The 22,259-nt window shown below is 33.4% G+C and overlaps 1 protein-coding gene across 1 annotated transcript in view; it reads right to left on the bottom strand.

Moving 5' to 3' along the window:
• The window catches only part of mirr (iroquois-class homeodomain protein mirror), a 165,445-nt gene extending 145,763 nt beyond the window's left edge, over positions 1–19,682 (bottom strand). The window contains exons 1-2 of the mRNA XM_081764534.1: positions 18,078–19,682; positions 15,766–16,935 (exon numbers count right to left, since the gene is read on the bottom strand). Coding sequence (XP_081620660.1) covers positions 15,766–15,804 — 39 coding nt within the window. The 5' untranslated portion in view covers positions 15,805–16,935; positions 18,078–19,682. The remainder of the gene's footprint in view (positions 1–15,765; positions 16,936–18,077) is intronic.
• Between the last annotated feature and the right edge of the window lie 2,577 nt (positions 19,683–22,259).

Raw genomic sequence — 22,259 nt, 5'->3', positions numbered from 1 at the left:
TGTTGCCCATTCGAGATGAGAATTGCTATGTTTCTCGATTCGTATTGAGTTTTCAGAACATACTTCTCATTTCGACTCATGGGCAACAGTAATTGAAGTTAAAACATGTCTGATTGAAATGACGAAGTGTTAATATAACGCCCGAAAGTGGAGCACAATTTTGTAAAATACATCTTCAACTGTATAGTGTATTATATCGTAGTTTTTATTTATCTGAACAGGAAAATTAACTAAAATATTTACAGTTTTAGAAAAAGAATTATAGGAAGATCAAAACTACATAATATATATTTTTAAAAAGGTGTATGTATTTTCCTTTGCTTATTGATTTAATGTGTCTTTTGAATGAAGTTTCAACTCTTGAATATGCCTGAATATTATACATCTACAAGAAAAAGAGAATTAAAAAAAGGGGGAAATATCCTGGTATTTGTTGGTGATAGATGAGAATTTATAACTACTTGAAACATGTATAACTAATGTTAGGGACACTCTGAGTAAGACTTTTGTGTTGGGAGTACTCTCAACGACAAACGAAACTGAATAAAATTTAAAAGTGCACGTATTTTTCTTTGATTATTGATTTAATTTTTCTATTGAATAAAGTTTCAACTCTTGAATATGCCTGAATATTATACCTTTATAAGAAAAAATAAAAAAAGTAGGAGAAATATGCTGGTGTTTGTTGGTGATAAGTGAGAGACTATACTCACTTAAAGCATGTTTCTCTAATGTTAGATACACTGTGAGTTAGACTTTTGTGTTGGAAATACTCTCAACAATGAACGAAACTATATAAAATTTTTAAAAAATGTAAGTATTTTCCTTTGATAATTGATTAATCTTTTCAAGTGTTGAATATGCCTGAATATTATACCTCTACAAGAAAGAAAAAGAAAATTTAAAAAAAAAAAGTAGGAGAGATACGCTACTATTTGTTGGTGATAGGTGAGAGTTTATACCAACATGAAACATGTTTCTCTAATGCAAGAGACATTATGGATAAGATTTTTGTGTTGGAAGTACTCTCAACAAAAAAATGAATGAAACTATATAAAATTATAGTGTTTACATATTTTCCTTTGAATATTGATTTAATTTTGTCTTTCAAATGAAGTTTTAACTCTTGAATATGCCTGAATATTATTTCTCTACAAGAAAAAGAAAATAAAAAACGATGGGAAATACGCTGCTAATTGTTGGTAATAGGTGATAGTTTACACCTAGTTAGAAGTCTTTAACTGATGTTGGGTATCATCGTAGATAAGATGTGTGTGTGGGTGTGTTATGTGTTTAATGATTCTACATTTTAATTGAATCTAGCTTGCGTTAAACATTCATATTTTGGAAAAGTGTTACAATGCAAAATATTTTATATTTAAATTTTTCTCGAACTTCTTATATGTGATAGGCAAATGCATATACGTGGAAGTCAATATTGATTTTATTTGACCCATCATTATTGACTTTATTATCAAACTTTACATTGATTGGAAGCAACTGTTATTCATTTATGTGATTTATCTATTATTATATTATTGGTGTTCACGCAAAACACTAACTTTATTATTATTATTATTATTATTATTATTATTATTATTATTATTATTATTATTATTATTATTATTATTATTAGTTTTTGCGTTAGTGGTGTTTACACATGGAAATGATTGCATAAGCACGCACAACCACGTTGCGAGTACACGAAATCGCAGGACATGCTAATAAAATTGATCATTTTTCTCGTGTTATATGAAACAATTAAATCTAAGATGGCATTAAAATAAGTATAACTTTTCACAATCACATATATACCTTTTTGTGTATGAGAGACGTATTTTATTTGTGTATCTACAAGATTTTTAAGATTTTATGGTAATATTTACATTTTGACTTTTACGGAGCGCTTTAGTTGTCAGAAAACAATGTAATAGATATATTGCATTGTTTTCTGAACGAAAGCGCTCTGCAAAAGTCAAAATTTAAAGATTATTATAAAATCTTAAAAATCTTGTAGATACACAAATATAATATGTATCTTATATAATCGCAGAGCAGAAAGATGGCGTAAACTTCTGAACTCGGCCAAATATATACTTACTAGTAATATGAAATTGTTTTAAATATATATATTACTTCCCTACTTGTACAAGTAAGTTCATAAACCCCATACATTATTCAAATATATTGAGATGTCTCTTTGTAAATACGTTGCAAATTTAAGATCAAGTTTAACACTGCGAAAAACTTTTATTTCTTGTTTTATGACATTACATACATCGGTGAGTAGTTCAGGCAAATCTAAGATATCTATAGCATATATGAAGCTGTGAGAAAAGTGTCATATTATCATAAGATATGCACATGTTAATGTGGATAAATAGTCTCAGCTGACGTTCCGATTAAAACCTAACCATTCATTATATATAAAGGAATCCAAAACTGTCAATTAACCAACTATAACGAATTTTAGGAATACTTTAAAAAAAAAGCGAATTTTCTACAGAAAAAGCCAGCGTTTCCCAACCGGTGTGCCGTGAATGGACCGCTGGTGTGCCGCGAGGAATCGAAACCAAATTATTAATTTTATAGCAATCAAATTGTAAAACGTAGGGAAAAATGTAGATTTGTATTTCACATTACTATGAACCTCTACTATGAATCTACAATTTTAAGTTTAATACCGTGTTACTGTTCTGTACATTTCTAATGTTGAAAAAAGTATTTGAAGTCATTGTGATGACCATTATTGCGTCTTTATTGTTGCAGACTATTTCACAACTTGAAAATTTAAAATATCATTCAATCCTTTCGACAAATTACCTACATTTGTGTTTTAAAAGTAAAAGAGATTTGTTTGTTCGTTCGTTATTTAGTGATCTTCCTTCCTAGTAAAAGGTTGGATACACGAAGTTTTTAAAAAGAAAGCGTGTTTTTAAAAACTTGAGTCCAATATTTCATTGCAATTGTTTTCTATTTTTAAATTAGAATGAAAAATAAGCATAACGATTTACTACGGGGGAAAAACCAGTGTTCGAGCTTTCTTCTCTGTGAGAAGGAGATCAATAATCATAGAAAAAATACCAATGTGTTTTATATTACAAATAATATCTATAAGTGTGCCGCGAGAATCCAAGTAACACCCGTAGTGTGCCGCAAGTTGAAAAAGGTTGGGAAACGCTGGAATAAGCACACCATTTTGATTTAAGTTATCGTTTGGGTTTAGCTGCACTATAAGTAGTTCTCCAGATGAAAGGCATACAAAACAATTTTCGATTGAAATATATTAGATCTTTTGATCTCCCCCCCTCCCAAAAAAAAAAAAAGGCGTTGAACGATTTGTTCAATGTATTATCCCACAATTTTTGTTCTAAATAGGAAAGAGGGATTTTTTTCAAGTTTGATGGACCATAACTCCAGAACCAAAGATCTGTACAGAAAAATATATTTCACACGTACATTAAGGAGGTCAAAAATTCATTTTCTATGCCAAGTTTGATCAAGATTGGATAAATTTCGTAGATCGCCCACAATTCTATACACTGTTCTTATAATAAAAGAATAATCAATTTTAAAGGACAAAAAAAAAAAAAGGTAAACATACTTCGTATTAATTGATGCGATGGGCTATGAATTTCCGAGAGATCAAACCGAGAATACGATTTGGGGAAGCAAACGCAGCACAAGAGTCCCTAACTTCACATCAATAGCAACTATCAAAGGCCTTAATTAGATTAGAATGGGTAGGGGTTTTCCTTTCGGGAGAGAGAGGGAGAGAAAGGGATAAATTTGCTGTTCAGTGAAACCATACGTGATTTGTTTCACGATACCAATGCAATTTGAAGTTTCATAGTAGGTTTGTATACTTATTTCTTTCCTCCTTTGCCCTCAAGATTAGTTATTTACTGCATTTCATAAGAGGAAAAATAATTCGTATGTCAAAATAATATTTATCTTTATTCACGACAAAGTGAAACCTGTTTTTTTTTTTTTTTTTTTTTTTTTTTAAATCCGATAGTATGAGTAAAATATACAATGAATTTTCTTTCCGAACTGACAGAATAACAGAAACTGACATTTTTCAGACGAGGCATTTACTTTCACGACACATTTTCAACACGAGACATCTTCGACTCTTGTCTTCTTTTCATCTTAAATTTTAGTGCTATAGCTTATGTAGATATGCGTCGTATTTGGGACTCTTAAGAGTCTTCATCCCGGCGAAATTAAAATACCGCTAATTTTACAGTAATTATGTGATATCTTCAAATAGATAAAAGATAATCGAAATGTGGAACAAGAGCACCCTAGGCAATATTATTTTGTGTGAGGTATCGTTATCACAAGTCACTTAGTGGTTTTCCGTTTTCAGCTGTTTAGAAACGCGAAAATAAATGCCGATTTTCAAAATGGCTCGAAATCGAAAGCAGATAAGTGAGTCGTGATAAAGGTTTCTCATGTAAAATAATATTGTCTAGGGCGCTCTTGTTCCACATTTCGATTATCTTTTATTTATTTGAAGATATCACATAATTACTGTAAAATTAGCGGTGTTTTAATTTCGCCGGGAGTTAGACTCTTAAGGAGTTAGAATTTCCAAAACTCCTTTCCATTACCCTGTCTGTCCGTGTGTCCATCAGCCTGGGAGTCAAAAAGACTCTCAAGAACTATTTAATTGGATTTCCGGTTTTAACGTTGATCAATACTGAGGAAAAATGGTAATGCACTAGACTCTTTCTAATCCGGTCCTCAGTAGTCCGGCCTCTCAGTAATCCGGCGCACATCCCAACCAAAAACACGTACACAATGAATTATCTTGCGCATGCGCAATAATGCTTGGTTAAATAATGCTTTATATACTGTACGTATTCGAAATTGTAGCATTCTTTACAGTTCGGAATCATGTCTTTTAAAAGGAAACACGTTACGCTAGACCTCAAGCAGAAACTCGAAATTTTAAATAAGTTAAATCGAGGTTCTTCGCTGCTGAGTTCAATGTTGGACGAGCAACTATTTATTACATCAAACAAATGTTAGGCACTCAATAATCCGGCACTTCCGTTAAACCGGCACCCATATGTACCAGAAATGGCCGGATTAGCGAGAGTCTCGTGTAGATAGCGAGAAGTAGCTTCTCAATCGATTTAACATTGCAAGAATACATTTCATCTCCATCCTTAATTCTCCACTAAAACCGGAACTGATACAAATCTGCTACAACTTCCGGTTTCGATATTGATCTATATAGAGGAAAAACCATGAGATAGCGAGAAGCATTTCTTTTTATCGATTTGGCGTTCTAAAAATAAGTATTATCTTCTATTCAAACCGGAAGCGACAAAAATCAAATTAACTACTTCCGGTTAAGTTGGTTATCATAGATTAAAAATGATAATAGATAGCGAGAAGAGGTCTTTTGCAATCAAAATTAAGTGACCCAACAATGAATTTCGTCTCCACTCTTAATATATTTACTAAAACCAAGTTTCTATGGGCTAAAATTTTAATTAGGGCTTTCCCAGGAACGCTCCCCCATCATTTCTGCTCTTTAAACACCTAATATTAAATAACTAATGGTTGTTTCAAAAACATTTTTAGTATAATGGAAGAAATTCCGGTGTCCAAGAAATATGACGTCAGAGATCACGCAAAAACGGAACTTCTATAGCCTATAAAAGCATACCTGGAAACTGTCATTATTAGCAGGGTTCGAAAAATTCCGGTCACCAAGTTATCAGGATGATGGTCACGACCGAGACGAGAAATGTGTCTAGTCTCGTGCGCAATACTAGTTTAGCTAAGTTTTAAATCTCGAAACAATTTTAATGTTACGTAATTCATTTTCATAGTAAAACCAATTAAGAATGCTCCAAGAGTATTGCCAAAACGAACTTAAAAAAGAATTATTTTTTTCTTTGAATATATATGAAATTGTATATTAAATTTAAATTTATTTGATTAACTAATGACGCAATAATTATTGAATAAATAACATAATATTATTATTGAATCAATACTGATATTGATCAACACTAATAAATGATCTCTCTATGACTTATGGTTCCCAAGGTATGGCTCCTTAAATCTCCCGAAATCCGAACTTTTTTGGCCAATATCTGGGGAGCCGTAGTCAGATGGCCAGTGATCACCGGTTACTATTTGGTACCAAAATGTTCATCATCCTCTTAGGTATTGATCAACACCCATATGATCTCTCTATGACTTACGATTCCCGAGAAATGGCTCCTTAAATCTCCCGAAATCGGAACTTGTTTGGCAACATCTCGGGAACAGTAAGAGTGACGCAAAAAAAATTCATCACTTCTTTGTGATAGTTCTTGATGTTGTATTGAATGGAGGGTTCCAAATTGAAAAACGGGAATAACACACACACACGCACACAAACATACATAGAGAGAGAGAGAGAGAGAGAGAGAGAGAGAAGGAGAGATAGAATTAGGGATACGCACGAGACAAGATTTGAGGCTGTCTCGTCTCGATTTGAGGCTGCCCCCCCCCCTTATGTCTATGACGCACCCCCCCCCAATTGTCTATCCGTAGGTCTTCTTCCATGAACAAAATCTTCTTTTCGATTAATTTTACCCCCCCTCATCAAACATATTTATATAGATTTTAACCCCCCAAATATTTCAATGACGCAGTTTGCGTCATAGCCCACCCTTGTGGGCACCCCTGAATAACACAGCCTTTTTTTTTTTTAAGTTACGAACTACAGTAATTTTATTACGATTAACTTTTCTCAGTACTTTATTTTAATATTACTAAAAATAATAAACGTAACTTCTCTCACTACTTTTAGAACAAATATCTCTTGTCAAATACTCAGCTAGCCTTTTCCTATTTCTCTATAGTTTTAATAACGATCTAATGACACTAGTACATTTACCAATATTTCACAGTACAAAATTCGTATAGTGTATCTTCAGCTACATCTTGTATCACAAAGTTGGTATTTCATACTGAATAGAGCTTACTAGAAGACAATGTTGAGGCTGTCTCGACTCGGAAAGGTGACACGAAAGCCTTGTCTCGTCTCGAAAAAATGTGTATATTTTTGTTGGAAAAACTCGTATCGTATCTTGTTACGGAAATCTTACATTGCTTCGTCTCATAAGATAATCTTTATCTTCAGTATTCTGCAATATGTAGAAACGATGTAATACCATTTATTAAAACAAGTAATTTGGTTCTAATTTTTCTTTCTAAAAAATCCCAGTATTGTATCTTCCATCACATTTTGTAACAACATAATTTCTTCACAAAATAATCCGCTAAGCACTTCCCTCTTCTGTTTCTATCTCTAGCATTTTTTTTTTTTTCGGTTGTTAAGTTTATCTATCATACAAGATACTGTGCACAAACTATGATCGTTCTTTTTTGTGCCAAAAAAATTCTTGGTTATATGTAGAATATGAGAATATTAAGGTATATGCAGGGTGTTTCAAAACAACACAGACAACGTTTGGCAGGTGATTCCGACACCAAGATAAGACAAAAAAAAAAAGTATAGACAATCCTGGGTGCACAAATGCTTCCTTTCGGAGTTATAGGCTACCAAGAAAATGAAAAAAAATGAACTTTAAAGGTCCATAATTCCAAGACTATGGGACCTACTGTAGTCGGGTCAAGACTTCACTTAGGAGCTACTACGTGCCCTATCCAAAAATACATGTTTCAGAATCCTAAGGTACTCACAAAGCAATTTTTATAGAGGAAGTTTGGCTACGGTCATATAATTTGAAGTACTCTTCAACTGCCTCTATAAAAATTATTGTGGAAGTGCTGCAGGATTCTGAAACATGGATATTTGGATAGCGCACATACTAGTTTTTAAGTGAAGTCTTGACACGACTACGGTAGGTCCCATAGTTTTGGAGCTATAGACCTTTAAAGTTCATATTTTCATGTTTTCGGCAGCCTATAACTCCGAAAGAAAGCATTTGTGCACCCAGGATGGTCTACACTTTTTGCCTTATCTTGGTGTCAGGAATCATCTCCCAAACGTTGTCGGTGTTGTTTTGAAACACCCTGTATAATGCGGAAATCCAATTATAGCCCCCTTGGAGCTCAAAAGTTTTCCCTAGATAAAGAGTTGAATGTATAACAATTGATTGTACTATGGGAAGGGCACATTATGCCATACATACAGTATATGTATAACTCCCTACTTCTCAGTATAACGTTACGTTTTACACTTTCCTCTGCTCACAAATTCGGATCCCAGTTACTGTGAGTGATTTTTGTTCTGCGGTTGTGCTAATAAAACTAATAACGTGAAGAACCCACAGAGCCCACACGTATATATTACATCTTAGAAATAGTTTTCCTAGCTGTAGTAACGTATGAGTTTGTATACAGTGCTAATAACTACAAAAAAAAGTAAAATTACAGAAGTATTACTAGCAAAGACACTGCCATAAAACTATTGTAAATTAATATTTAACGTACGAGGTAAAGTACAATTGATATGAATACATCATCTACAATCCTTATTTTCAATAAAAGTAATCAATGTTTGTGTCGCTATGAGGAAATACAGGAAATATGTGTTTCTCGTGTCTCTTAAGTCCACTTGTAATATGTAAAAATCGAAAACAGTTGAACACACACACACACAAATGTCTTCCCTGCTGGTCTAGTGGCTAGCGTATATTCCTTTACTGCACGGGATTCAGGGTTCAATTCCCAATGTGAGAGCCCTGAAATTCGAACATTACGGTTGTTCGGAATTTACCTTAAACTGTACGTTCACGTCTTATATAGCCGTGGTACTGAAAGGGACGCTAAAATACAATCTATCCAATCCAAAATTATATATCAGAATCAGGTATCATAATATATATGTAAACTGGCACCTCTTGGCCGATATAATTTATAATTTACCAAAAATTTGCAGTCTTCTTTTTTTAATTGAGAAAAAAATGTAAACTAGAGTAGAAGAAATGGTCAGTAGCCGGTCACTCAGAAAGATATAGAAAAAAAAATGAGCACTGGAGACTCCGGGGACTACAAGATTTGTAATTTTTGCAAATGAATCTAACTTTTCAAGGCTTGAAATTACAATTTATATTATGATTTTGGAAAAGAATAACATACCAGATACATTCAATAAAGAAATTATGGAATATGTAGTTGTTAAATGGCCACTGTATTAATAGATGGACTATATAGTATTCTATTGCTATTATATTAATATTAGCAGTAATTGATCGGGACATATGAGTCTTCTTAATTTGAATTTTTCTTGAAACTCTTCCTACAGGAAGTGCCTAAACATTTTGGTGTGTAAAAGATGTCCCCCCATATAAATAACATAGGAAATATTTTTCAGTTCCCCATAAAACCACTCTAAAGTTCGAAATTTTGAGTTTTAGTGATTTACTTAGGTAACACTAACGAAAATGTACAAGCATACCGAACTTCAAGTTTTTATTCTAATTCTAAGTACCTAAAAAACATGAGATCATAGATCTAAAAAAAAAAAAAAAAAAAAAACGCCCATTTCAATAACATGGAGAATTTTGGCAATTTTCCTGTACGTTTGTCCCGAAAAGCTACAATCATGTCAAATTTAATCATTGTAGCCCTACAGGAAGTGCCTAAACATTTTGGGGTGTAGAAGATGTCCCATATATATAACACAAGAAATATTTTTCAGTTCCCCATAAAACCACTCTAAAGTTCGAAATTTTGTTTTGGTTATTTACTTAGGTAACGCTAACGAAAACGTACAAGCATGCAGAATTTTAAGTTTCTGTTCTAATTCCAAGTAGCTACCCAACACATGAGATTATAGATCTAAAATAACGCCCATTTAAATAACATGGAAAATTACTTCATCCCCTCTTTAGATCCCTTTCCTGTAGGTTAGTCATGTTAAATTTCAACTTTCCACGCCAATCGGAAGTACCCGTTATTTTATGTCAGAGAATGAGTAATTCATGTACAGTTTTATATATAGTTAGGATAGAATAATGAATCTCTGATCAATGCAATTTATCTTGTTAGCTGTTTTTCTGTATTTTTCCGATCGAATAAATAAGACAGTGGTAGGAATTTCGCCTTGTTTCTAACCTAGACTCGTGAGTTCGATTATGACGTATGACCGATCCATCTTTACTCCAAATTTTTTTCTTTGTTCTGAAAAGGACTTTGGTTTAGCTATTAAAACTCTTTTCCAAGTGTATCCGTCTACCCGTCCGGGAGATACAAAATCTCAAAACCTATCTTTGATAGATCACGCATTATTATTGGCTAAGATCTAAAAAATCAATTAAGTTAGGAATCACGTTCACTGATAAACAAGATCCATCCCTCCATTTGTTTGACCATCCATCCATTTATATATAAACGTTAATTAGTATAATAATCTAAAACTATCATTAACTTACGAACTATTTTAGTTTATATCACTCAATTATCAGGTTAAAATTATCACTCAATTAATATTATCAGGTTAAAATCATGGGATTTTACAGGTCATTTTCTTTTCTAACATTATCAGGTCACTCAATTAATATTATCAAGTTAAAATTATGGGATTTTACAGGTAATTTTCTTTTCTATTATCAGGTCACTCAATTAATATTATCAAGTTAAAATTATGGGATTTTACAGGTCATTTTCTTTTCTAATTATAAATATTAGAACAAATTTGTAGACTTCCAAATTTTGAGATTTCCTTACTATTGCCAACAGACGAGATCCTCGATCCGTCTCGATAAAAAAAAATCGAGACGACACGAGAAAATCGTGAATCTGTTTAAATATTACATGATTCATAGTAATAAAAACTATAAATTGACAAAGGGTTTCTACGATGACAACGAAGAATATTTATCAACCTTTAACAGATACGTTAAGTCACTTCACAATATACGTACACCAATAACAAATGTGGTTTTTAAAATATTTATATCACACCCTTCATGAATCTATCGTGACGCTTAAGGGTTACTTGTGGATGAAATTAAGAAAAAATAAAAGAAGTAAACTGGCAAAAATTTTGTACAGAAAATTAACAAAAAGAAGTGAAACGTGAAAAGCTTTTCGAGAAAATTGGAAGAGACGAGAAAACCTTTATTTCCCATCTCGTTTCGTAAGCAACACAATTTACTACTGTTTTTATTTTGTGGATAGGTGTCTAGATAGATAGATAGATAGATAGATATAACTCTCTTAGGAAACAAATTGTACAAGGCAGAGAAAAGCATTTTTTTTTACTGGATACCACAAGTAACAAGAACTGCACAGCATCCTAATATAAGGTGATGTGATGAAATTAGGTGCCGGTAGCACTGCGAATATCTTGGAAACGAATTATCTAAGATAGATGGTTGTCAAAAAAGTATTGGAAAGACTTTATTCCAGCAATGGTTAGGTTTTTCGACACTAAATTGTTGAAAATGATATGTATGCGTTTCAAATATAAATAACCCTCACCACTACACTCATGTGATCTCAGTTCTTATTCTGGATATCTGAGCATTTGAGATTAAAAAAAAATAAATGTTTACACCTTGTTCTGAAGGTCATATGTTTTAACCCTGTAGCTGTAAGAATTTCTAAAAACAAATATAGTGAAACTAAAATTTACTGCTCTTGAGTTGGGTACAATTTACGGTTTGGGTATAACAAAAGGTTCTGCAAACTCGAAATATTTTAACAACCGGTTCTAGGGAACCGATGCTAACTAGCTGAATAGAACCACTGCTTATAACCTATTATTATTATTATTATTATTATTATTATTGGTTTAAAAGTGTATCAGTAATTACACAGCTCATTCTCAAGGAAGTGTTAAAATGTTTTAAAAAACGAAAAAATATATTCCAACTGAACTCCGCAGCAAAGGTCTTCTGTTCAACCCTCCTGATCTTCCCGCACCCCCCAAAAAACATAATTGTGTGTAAAGAATAACGCAAAAGGAATAATAGATTTTTGTAAATATAAAATTAGATTTAATTTACTTCACAATCGTATTTCAAACTTCTAACGAACTAAATCAACCAATCTTCTAACCAGTGATTGATATTTATCCTTATGTTCAGTGTTTCTTCCACACATGTTTTTGAGAAACTCTGATCCCCTTCCCCCCGGAGCTCCGAGAATGCCCCCCGGAGAAGACCAAAATAATACGTCTATAATATAATAATGAACAGAATAGTACCAGCAGTGTCCCCCGGAATTCTAAGTGTGCTCCCCCCCCAGAACATTTGTTTCTGAAAGAAACACTGCTTATGTTTATGATTAACACACAAAAAATCTTCTTACCAATGATTGATATTTATCCTTATGATTATGATTAACATAACCAATCTCCTAACCAATAATTGATATTTATCCTTATGATTATGATTAACATAACCAGTCTTCTAACCAATGATTGATATTTATCCTTATGATTATGATTAACATGACCAATCTTCTAACCAATGATTGATATTTATCCTATAGCATAACCAATCTTCTAACCAATGATTGATATTTATCCTTATGTTTATGATTAAGAACGTAAGGTATACTGTCAAAGAGTTTCGAGAAAATTTAATAGGGTCCTATATTGGCAAAACCAATTTTCACTACCAAAACTATGTATTATAAAATTTACAGTAACTAAAAAAAGGGGGAAAACAACGTAAATTTTATTAAAAAATAGTAGACAGAGAAAAAAAAAGTTTTTAAAAAGTTATAATTCTCAATATTATTAAGCATTTAACGGGAGCAAATAAAAGTGTCCGAAAATGAGAATTTTACGAATCCATAAATCTCACTGAGCTGAACATGTGATATGGGTGTGTGTAAAAAAAATACTCATGCGTAGTTTTCGAGAAAAAAATTAATTGATTATAATCTTAAAAATTGGGAATTGTACGAGACTCACGCTTGCATCTTTTAAGATGAGAAAAAGATACAGCAGTGTATCCTCAGCAAGTCAATTTTTCTTAACGACAGAGTGCGGTAGTACCACAGAGAAAATAACATCTTGTTATTTTTTCTGTGGTAGTACGTACGGTTAATGAGATACAGAGCCAAATTGCTCTTAACTTTTTAATTAATATTTAGGTAAATTAATGTCCCAAAGCTGATACAAATATCAACCGATAAATGGGATCGAGCTTCATCAAGCGACATGCTTAATGGTTAAACTCTTATGCGTATTTTTCGAGAAAATCGAAAGGAACTACGCGCTAGAAAAAGTGTCTTTAATTACCAATAACAATTGGCTAATTTGATTCTGCTAGAAAAGTATTATTTATTTATTTATATACTATATGTGGGAAACTAGTAGATTTTATCTATTGCTGCTTATAGTCTCCTGATGGTGACACACATATTCCTACTAATGACTAATATATTCCTTACAATTACGCTTATACTACTTGCAAATAAATGTGATTATTTTTGCTTCAGAATTTTACGATCATATAGATCAAATGACGTATCTATTTTTACCGTAAACTTTATTATTAATTTTTTAAATTGATAACCAATATGTATCTTAAACTGTTTTTTACAGGACATAATTGATAACCAGTATCTATTTTATAAACTTTTTACCGAAAATAATTCATAACCAATACCTATTTTATAAACTTTTACGGAAAATAATTTATCACCAATATTTATTTTATAAACATCTCACGGAAAATAATTGATAAGCAATATTTATTTCATAAACATTTTACGAGAAACAATTCATAACCAATATCTATCTGATAAACTTTTTACGGAAAATAATTGATAACCAAATATCTATCATAAACATTTACGAAAAATAATTGATAACCAATATCTATCTTATAAACTTTTTACGGAAAATAATTGATAACTAATATCTAATTAAAACATATTACAGAAAATAATTGACTTTCAAACTGACAGTGGTAAAATAGCTTTCTTCTTTTAAGAGTTTCTTAGTATTTCATTACATATAGCTTCAGAACCGAAGAATTCTTTCATTAACCCTGCAATGTCTAAGGAGCAGGCGAAAATTGTCGTCTTTTTTTTTTGTCCAATAAGCTCAATTGTTGATATACGTAGAAATACAATATTTTAAGTTGGTGTCATTTGCAGTATCTTCTAATTTATTTGAATTCTTGGCCCTTTTTAAAATGCTTATTAGAATGCATTCTGTTTAAATAAAAAATATCTAATATTCTGTGTAAAACCACTACTCCATAATTAGTGACATTATCTATGATATCATCTTCTGAAGGGAAACCGGTCCGAGCGGATTTTTAGGAACTTGGCCCTCTTTTTTGGGTGGGGAGAGATACAGACAAATGCTTTTAAGTTCAAGTTTTGTATACATCGTATTATACTTCGAATGAGGCAAAATCTTAGTATTTCTATAATTGGAATTGTTAAAAGTTTGGTTGTATACGTATAAGGTTACATTTTCTCACTATGCCATCAAATGATTGATCGAAAGATACAGGTCTTTTCTTTATTTTTCGGTGAAAAATGTGTCGTCTTTTTAAAAATCTGTCATGTGGTAACCCGAACTCAGAGCATGAACAAAGACATTGAACCAAAATTGCTTGACACCTTACAAAGCCCTCAACTTATAACGATAATATTTATAAATTCTACAGTATATGTTGATATGGACAACAGTCCGTATCGTATATCATTTTTCTTTATGGCCAGACCTCAACATTTAACTTGTTAAGTTTTGTGGCCAGACATATATAAACATGTTTTTCTAGACAGTTCTGATATAATACGTAAAGAAGCCACTAATAGTGAATGTATTCTCAATTATAAAGAAGGAATTTTGTGAAAAGTAAAAAAGATAAGTGCAGAAAATCTTCAGAAAATATATCAGTTTAAATATATTTTTATCTTGAGTGTTATTATTGAACATTCAGTGAGTAAACTACGTTTTAATTAGTTCGAGAAATTATAATATAACCAACTTAGGGCTAATATATAGATGTTATAAACTGTGGACAAACTTGTAGCTGCATAAAAAAAAAAAAACCTATACAATAGGCAAAATAAAAATCTCTTCTAAATATATGGCGTGTACTTTTAGAGGAGGGGTCAGAAAATATCATTGTTTGAGTTTTGCTGACTGTTTTTCATTAATTTTACTGTTGGTAAATTACGTTAAGTACCCACAATAAACTAAAGGGGTCAGATTTATTAATAATTATTATTTCTTTTGAATGTCTTTTTTTCTTTCTTTCTTTTTTCTCTTTCTTTCTTTCTTTTTCTTTTTTTGTTAATCTTTTCTTTGACCAAGTACATTAAGTTATGAAAAGGAAACAGGCTACAATGTTGAAATATTAGAGGTACGTTACTTCAAGACGTAAATAATAGTGTAGATAATATCTTCGTAGTCCTAGATTTAATTTTTTTTTAAAAAAAAGCCCATAAAACTCTCACATTTTCTTTATAAATCCAGTTAATTATAACATCAGATAGGCTATCTGTAATATTTCTTAAGTCATTTTAAAATCAAAGATTATTATTTTTTCTTTCCTTTGAGAATAAACGTCGGGACACTGTGAAGGGCGCCCTGGAACAGACAGCTTGCGAAAAAGTCCTCACACCATAATTTGAATAATAACCACAGCAAATTTAGAAGTGTTAGCACGACCCGAACTCAGAACGTCAGTAAAGGACACAAACAATTACAGAGCCTAACTTGATAAGTTCTCTTTTCATATCATTAATACTATTGACTTTTAAAACATAATAATAAAATGAAATCATGGAATAACAGGAAAACCTTACCTGTGCAGAAGGTACTCCACTAAAGCTGAACTGGGCCATGACATATGGGCTTAACCGTTGGAATTTTTCTTCTTTTTTTGCGAAGGGCTGCTTTTTTTGTCTCTGGTTTTGTCTATTTCCTGAGTCCCTTCTTTCGAATTTACTAATAATTTTAAAAAATACTGATAACTTCACACAGTGTTTTGTTTTTATTTATCTCGTTGAGATACAATATTTAAAAAAAAATCTTTTAGTAACACTCGCGAACTTTTATTGTTGGGGCAGCAAAACGCACCATCTTTCACGAACACACGCGCCAATTATTTAGAAAAAAAACTTTAAAAAACAAATAAAATTAATGGATTTTTTCTGTTTGCACTTTAGCCTAGCCTAAATGCACTTTTTCGATTTCGCCAAGTTCTTCTTTCAACAATCACTTGTTCTGGTTCATCCATTGTTGTTATAAGTATTGTTATTGCTTAAGAGGAGAAAAGGACAAAATTATTGTTCTTAATTTTTTTTTTAGATTAATCAGTCAATGATAATGCATCTTTCCCTTAGCTTTAGCATATATGCAATTCTTTGATATGCTAATATCGGAACTAGGAGAATTTATAAGTGCAGGTACTAAATATATATTAATAATATTGTTTATACTTTTTCTTGACTAGGTCGTGTGGTAACAATTGAAAAAACCTTACAATTTGTAGTTCACTTACAGTTGATCTGCCACTATTCCTTATTGTTGGCGGGCTGACAACAATACAAAGGTTATATATTATATAATCACCAATAAAATAACAGGCCCTTTTGTTTTGTAGATAATTTTCACTGTACTCAGAAGAACATTTGTAAATTTATCACTGTGAAAATTTTTACAAAAACAAAAAAAAAATCACTGAAGCACTGATAATTTTTTAAATATCACTTTTCTTTTTTGTTTGAAAACTTCCTTTTTTTAACTTGTACTGCAATGACCTTTTCTTGATTTTTCTTTACAACAAAAGTATTCTTGTAAATTTTTCATTGTGTGATCCTCGTTCTGTTCTCTGAATTCGCTTTATTGTATGATGCTCGGTCTTGTCTCGAATTAGCGTCCATTAAAAGACAGTTGAATGATGAATTTCTCTGAAGATAATAGGTAAATCTTGTGGACTCCTATTTTTTTTATGTCCTAATCGAACCGCAATACTGGAAAAGAAAAGAAAACAATATATAAATACAACTTACATCGTTGTTACTTGAAGTACAATATATTTTTAAATATATGGAAAATGAGAAAAAAAAGCCGAATAAAAATAAATGCATCAGGTATTACCATTAGAAAATGCTGGAAGGAGCCATTCATTTAAAAGAAAATTACACTATTAGCAATTAATTATTTAATACATTTTTATTTATAAATAAATTATTAAACTAGTACTATATTGTTTATCGATAGTATCGTTTTAGACATATACAATATATTTAATTTAATAAATAAATAAATTTTATTCATTTAATTGTAGGAAAAACACAAAACGAAACATAGGCCTATATAGAAATAACAAAAATATATATACAATTGTCTTCAAAAATTGTAATTACTGATATGGAAACACTGTCATATTTCACACTTAAGAATTAAACTTAATTACTTTCGGGATTAAAAAAAATGTTCTAAATTCAATTCCATAGGATTTGTACAGGTAACAGTACATATAAATATCTTGACACTATAGTGCTTCATAGTAGATTTACATTCTCATTTAATTACTGTTAATACGTGTAGGTAAGTATGTATTTTGCATGTGTGTGTTTTAAGGGAGGTGGGGGTTGGAAACTTGTTTACGTTACTAGCGCATAGGGAGAACGTGGCGCCCCCGCTTCACCCCTTGCCAGGCCCTGAAGTTGGGACTCTGTCTCCCGAACGCTCACATACACATACACACATTCAGTCACATGTGGAAAGATATGGGGGATACCACTACTATTACTACTACTAATAGTAGCACCAGTAGTAATAGTGTCGACGTGTTTGTGAACTTCGCTACCATGTTAGTCTGCTTAGTAGCTGACACTTCAAAGGGTTGCTTAATTTAACTGTACTAATAAGTACTTGTTTTTTTCACCTAACCACAGAGGTGTTTCAGCTCAAGCAAGTGGGGAAAAAAGTGTAAACATTATAAGAAAACAATAGACAACCGAGTACAGTTTTGGGTTCTGAGAAATCACATTCGAAAAGTTCTGCATGGTTTCCAAATAAACAAACATATATATAAAAAGTACTAAGTTAAAAAAAAAAGCAGATAAATATTTCGGAAGAATGTAAAAAGAAAAAAAAAAGTACTTACCTAAGTGGCAGAAAGCTTTAGCCGGCTTCCGCAGTTCGCGCTTGGCGGCGTTTGCGTCGACGATTGCCCGAGGGGATGCCAGTGTCAAGCCCCCGGCTCGTCGCTGCGGTTCAAAAAGGGCCTGACCTTCTCGTAAAAAGACATACGTTCTTGCTGCTGATACTTCGGTCGGCTATATCGAAAAACGTTAGAGCGACCGCTTCTGCCCCCCCTCTCCCAATTTTTCTCCCCGTATGTATGTTTAGTAGTGTGTGTTTTGTGTATGTATCTGTGTGTGTGTGTACACGTCTTCCTTCCCCCCCACTCCTTAGACACTAGATACAAAAGTATATACACCTCGCGCACAAGATATCCTTAGGGTATGTTTGTAGTAGAATGGTGTGTGTCTCCACATGCATTTAGGGAGGGGAGGAAATCATTGGAAGGGGGGAGAAGGGGCCATCGTGAAACAGGCAGATGGTTGAATGAAAAAGTTCCGCGCACACGCATATATATATGTTCATATGTATACATATATATTTACGCACACATTCGTACACGCGCACAGAATAACAAAAACAACTGGAGATATGTTACTTGAAGAATAAAAAAAAAGCACTCCTCGAACACACACTGAGTTCTTGCAAGACAATCTTCAACTAATACGCTGTTCCTTTGTTTTTTCCTTTCTTCAAGTTCACTTAATCAGGAAAATAAAAAAAACACGCATCACATATGGGATGTGTGTATGTGTGCGTGTTTTCTTCTTCTTCTTCCTTCTTGTCTTCTTAGGCAATCTTTAAAAAAGGACTGACATCTTCTCAAGTTTTCTTGCGACGAAGTCCTTATTTTGTTAAAAGGTTACAATAAAACTTGTTAATAAATGATGTTCCTTCTTACGTTTGTCTTGAAATAAAATGCATTATTTTTTTGCTTTTTTAACTATTGGCTGTGTTGCCGAGACTCGGGGAAAATTTTTACCAGTGTTGGCAAGCCAAAAACCTCGGCAAGCGCAACTTTCATTCTCCGTCCGTCACCCGAAGGGCACAGCAAAAAATCAGTTCTTCACCAGGAGGGCAAAACAGGCCAAACCACGCAATCACGGTGCTCTCCTCTCTTGTCTTCTTTTTCTGCCCGCCTGCTTGCTCTTCTTCCGCGGGACCCCCTTCGACCCGCGCGCCACCTTTTTTTCCTGTTCTCTCACTCTCTCCGCGTTTCCCCTCACCACCGCCACCCTAGCTTCTTTTTCCCCCCGCCCGCGCGCGCCCCGTCGCGTATAACCTCTTAGCTCGTTATCGGTTTGTAACGTTACGCGTTTTTTTCTTCGCTTTCGTCTCTGTCTGCCTGTGTGTGTGTGTTACCCCTCCTCCTCCCCCAGCGCGTCGCCGCGACGTTTGTTGACGACGATGCCTTTACTTTACTTACTTAGTATCGTAGTTTCTTCTTTTTGTTATTTTTTCTCCCCTTTTCTTCTAACCCGGCGCGACACATTTCGTCTTCACGCAGAACACTTCCCCATAGTGGGGTATGTGTATTCTTCAGGAGCCGGTCGGTTAGTGTAAGCAATATTGAAGAAGTCTGCTAAAACAGAGGCAGAAAATATTGAGCTTATTACTTACTTCTGTCAGTACAGACGGTCTTTTGAGACCAATCATAATGAGGAAAAGTTTTTCATTTAAGCAAACAAGACTGAGCCACGGGGGGGGGGGGGGAGAATATGTTGATATGGAATATCTTGTTCTTTGTTTTTGCTTCCTACGTTCCAACATCAGGTCTTAGTCGTCGAATGGAATAAGGCTGAGGAAGAATTGTGTATACTGTATTTAAATCTTCCTCTTCTTGTGGTAGGTGGCAGTTTAGTGGTGATGTGTGGTCGGGGAACGAGGAAGGAATTGTTAAACAACAAAGTCAAGCCGAGAAGTCGATGAGTCTTCCTTTTTTCGTCTTTTTATTGTTCTTTTTTAAGTTGTATCCACCGTCGCGCGGGATCATGAGGAACCTTGGTAGTCCGTTTACCTCGTACTCATACGTACGACGAAAGTTTTTCGCGCTCTCTCGAGGGAGCTAGCGAGAAAAGAAAACCCAAAACACTTACCCGTTATAGAGTTTTTACCCTGCATCGCTCGCTCTTCACACAAACGCAGTGGCAATTGGTTTTTTTTTTCTTCCTTCTTTTTCTTAACCCTTCAAAACGTTATCTGTGTCTGTGTGTGTGTTCTTTTCCCTTTTTTTCCCCTACCTCCTTTCTGCCCCCTCTCTTATTTCTTCCGCTCCTGTCTTTTTCTCCCCACGTCAAACTGTAGGCAGACCGTGATAGGTTACATGATAGGACCTCGCCCCGCCCCCTCGTAGCGTGAATGCTGCATCTCGTCCAATCGTGTTACTTGATACTTGGATGATAGATCGGTTTATATTACAGCTGTAACCCAGCGTTGTATTCTCTTGTCTGACACGGTTAGACCATATCCCACCAGTCTCCCCATGTTTCTGGTCTTAGGTTGAACAACTCGAGGGGGTTACTTCTTGAAAAGACAGGCCACAAAAAAGGCCAGGCTTCACAAAAGAAGCTCATGTAATATCCATAACACACGGTCTGACTTACCACGCACTAACTGCCCTTTTCTCCCCCACAACACTTTAACACGTACAAAATATATATCTACCCTTTTAAGTAATGGTAAAGAACATTAGGTTTAAACTTCCTACTTTGTACTTAACAGATAGGCAGTCAATATGTATGTCCTATAATAAGTAGATACAGTGTTTGCTCACGACAAAATGCGCCAAATGAAATGTATGAAAGAAACATTAGACCTGCTTCTTTTTTTTTTTTTTTTTTTTTTTGTTAATACATCGTTCTTCATTTGTTATGACCTAACCCCCTTTCTCTCTTCCCCTCCCCCTTCTCCCAATTTTCTCGACGTTCAAACTAAACTCTTTCAATTTACCTATCTATTCTTCTTACCCTTCGTTCTTCCCCTTTAGTCTTTCCGGGTAATTTTGTGGGATCCGTTTACACAAATCCCTCCCTCCCCCCCCCCACACACGTTCAATAACAATTAGGTGTACATACTTCTTTGCAGTTAAGCCGTTTTTGCACTCATTCAACTTCGAAACACAGCAGCTATTTAGTAAGACATCCAATGGAATAAGCGTTTCAATTGCGTGATATATACATACATTTATATAAACGTACCCCCTAGTCTACCTATCCCTTACTCTCCCCACCCCCCCAAAAAAGTTACCTCTTCACAAACTGTCTTCCTTCGTCAACTTAGCGCTAAGTGTTGTTTTACCTGTTTATCTAATGCTATAAAGTAGATCAAAAGAAGAAAACTTACCCGGTAATTTTGTACTAATGGATCACACGATCTACAAGTAGAGAGAGTGAAACAGACTTTAAAAAAATTGTATTCAAATTGCTAAGTTATGTAATAATAATAATAATAATAATAATAATAATAATAATAATAATAATAATAATAATAATAATAATAATAATGCATGGCTATAGCGTGATTTTCAGATACGTTAATAAGCTCTAATACACAAATTCGTAACCAACTGATTTATTGATAAAAAGTGATTGGTTCCAAAGGAAACTGCCCAATTTAGTGGCTAATTGACAGAGTAAACAATAGCTTAAATAAATATTGTTTCCACTAAAAAAAAATAGTGTGGGTAGTTTAGTAAATAGTATGGCCAAAATTAAAAAAAAAATGGGTTAGTTTTATAGCCTTCACTCGATGTTAGATATGGCACATAATTACAGTGACACCTATAAAGTTGACCATTTCTATACATGTAAGCATTTAAAAAAAATGACTCCGCAAAGATTGTACGAGACACGTGGAACAAATTATGCATATTGATTATGGTCATGGTTGAATGGTTTTGACGCTACGCAGATCATGATTGAAGGTTACCTTAAGGAATAGAGTCCCCAAAACTGTCTGATATTTTTTAACATTGGTTTCTTCAATGTAAATTGAGTCAGAAAGGCCAAACCTCTCATAGTGATAGTGGACGAAATGAAGACAGGTTGAAACCAAAATGCCTATGATTTAACGTGCCATTGAGGAATAATGGCCGAAAACCTATTCCACATATTAGCATTGATTTTTCACAAGACTATTTGAGGTAGAAAGCCTAAACTTACCATGTTGATAGTGATAGTAATATAGATGGTTTAGTGCATGATCC

This window comes from Thermobia domestica, chromosome 7 (genome assembly GCF_964235325.1).
Source record: "Thermobia domestica chromosome 7, izTheDome1.hap1.1, whole genome shotgun sequence".
Lineage (NCBI taxonomy): Eukaryota > Metazoa > Arthropoda > Insecta > Zygentoma > Lepismatidae > Thermobia > Thermobia domestica.
The sequence above is the reverse complement of the archived record's forward strand: the minus strand, read 5'-3'. Positions and strand labels throughout refer to the sequence as shown.